Source organism: Galeopterus variegatus, unplaced genomic scaffold, assembly GCF_000696425.1.
Source record: "Galeopterus variegatus unplaced genomic scaffold, G_variegatus-3.0.2 Scaffold16710, whole genome shotgun sequence".
NCBI lineage: Eukaryota > Metazoa > Chordata > Mammalia > Dermoptera > Cynocephalidae > Galeopterus > Galeopterus variegatus.
Genome location: NW_007742821.1, coordinates 4,630 through 6,675, shown reverse-complemented (window position 1 = coordinate 6,675; position 2,046 = coordinate 4,630). Strand labels below are relative to the sequence as shown.

Sequence of the window (2,046 nt, the reverse complement as noted above, 5' to 3'; positions counted from 1 at the left end):
TCTACCATCCACCCACCCACCCACCATCCACCACCCACCATTCACCCATCATCTACCATCCATCCATCCACCATCTGTCCATCCATCCATCCACCAATCATCCATCCATCCATCCATCCATCCACTCATCCGTCCATCACCCAGCCAGCCATCCTCCACCCCCTCATCCGTCTGTCCTCCATCTGTCATGTATTCATGTGCCCACCCACCCATCCACTCACCCACACACTCTTAGTACAAAGACTGGAAGAGTAGATACCAAAGTCTCACTACAAGTAACTTCTACATGGATCACTGGGGGAACTTGCCACAAATGCAGTCCCAGAACCCCCGCCATGTCCAGAGTTGGCAGGTCTGGGTGCAGCCCAGGGAGCTGCATTTTCTTAAGACTCTGAACTAGTCAATGTGGCTGCTCCATGGACTCACCCTGAGCACTGCCACCGTGGCCTAGGCCACCTCGGCCTGAGGAGCAGCGAGGGCCCACAGGGTTCCCTGTGTTCTTGGGCTGCATCCCTGTGACACCTGTAACATCTTTTTCTTCCTTTCGTCACTAGTTGCTTATATCTCTTCCACCCGGAAGCATGACAACATTAAAGATGATTCTGAGGTGAGTATGTAAAATAGCTCAGCGATATTTCCAGTGTCCTCATTGGAAGTTCATTAGCCCATTTCTGGGGCAGTTATGGGAATTTAAATATGACCTAGCCGTGTTAGGAAGTTGTTTCTGACCTCAGGTGAGATCGCAGTACTGTGGCATTGAGGGCAAGGGCCTCGTGGTTGGTTCCTACCCTGGGCACATCCTTCAAAACCCCCCAGAGGCTGCCGTCCCCTTGGGCTGTTTGGGTCCATGGCCTACGGGAGGCTGCACTGCCTCCAGCGTCCTCTCCAGCTGGACAGCAGCGTGGGTCTAGACAGCCTGTGAGCTGCAGTCATCGTCGCGTCATTTCTGCATCGAGGACGTCTTTCTTTGCCTTCTGTGGTCTTCCCAGGCCGGCTCCTTCTGCTGCCCTTACTAGTCCCTCCCCTCACTTGGACCAAGAGGTCTAGCTTGACCTCAGTGTTTGCACTGGCTCTGGTCATAAATCCTGAGCAAGGAAAACAGAACACACACGCCAGGTTCTCAACCACCCTTCATAAAACCTGAAGGAGCAGCTCCACCCTCCACGGCCCACGCCGCTCCCCATGTGAGCAACACGTGCTTCCCCAGCACTCGATTGTTCTACGTGGCCATCCTACATCTGGAGTGAGCCGGGAGCACCCGGGAAGCAGAATCCATGTCGTTCCACACAGCAGCCCCTCACAGACCCCTTCCTCTACCAGGGACGAGCTTGCCAGGGAGAGCTCCCAGCTGGCTTGCCTTCTCTTCCGCCGTGTATTCTCATAAAATGTGCTTGGCGGTTCAGCAGATCTTGACAGACATTAGCTAGTTATGCTCTGTAATCCCCGAGGGAGGGCCTGATGGTGCAAAGACGTGCCCGGGTGACCTGGGTCCCAGCCCTGGGGTGCGGGGCCCTGCGGCCGTCTCTCTAGCCCGACCCTGTGGGGCTGGGGGCCGCCTGTGGCTGTGACCGGAGCTATGGTCGTTTGTCTTTCCAGATCCTTCCTCAGAAGCTCACAGCCTTTAGTTCTTCGTTTCTGTGTAGGTGGGAGATGGGAGGGTCTGCAGGAATCGCGGGCCCTGAGCTCTGAGGCAGGGCCCCACGGGGCGTCGTGAGCGGCGCAGGGTCTCGGTCGCGGCGCTGCGCCTCCTTCCACTTGCTCTGGTTCCCTCCTGCCCAGGACCTCAAGCCGGTTATCGACGGCATGGACAGCATCAAAATCTCTCAGGGGCTCGGGCTGCAGGACTTCGACCTGATCAGGGTCATCGGGCGCGGGAGCTATGCCAAGGTCCTCCTGGTGCGGCTGAAGAAGAACGACCAGGTGTACGCCATGAAGGTGGTGAAGAAGGAGCTGGTGCACGACGATGAGGTGAGCGTGCGGGCGCAGGCCGAGCCCAGCGGGTGACGGCAGAGCGGCAGGGGGCCGGGGGGGCCGCGCCCGTCGCCC

The 2,046-nt window shown here is 57.9% G+C and overlaps 1 protein-coding gene across 1 annotated transcript in view; it reads left to right on the top strand.

The window, feature by feature from the left end:
• The window catches only part of LOC103582554 (protein kinase C zeta type-like), a 13,144-nt gene extending 11,140 nt beyond the window's left edge, over positions 1-2,004 (top strand). Inside the window, exons 4-5 of the mRNA XM_008564107.1 lie at positions 555-607; positions 1,780-2,004. Coding sequence (XP_008562329.1) covers positions 555-607; positions 1,780-2,004 — 278 coding nt within the window. The remainder of the gene's footprint in view (positions 1-554; positions 608-1,779) is intronic.
• Positions 2,005-2,046: the final 42 nt, after the last annotated feature.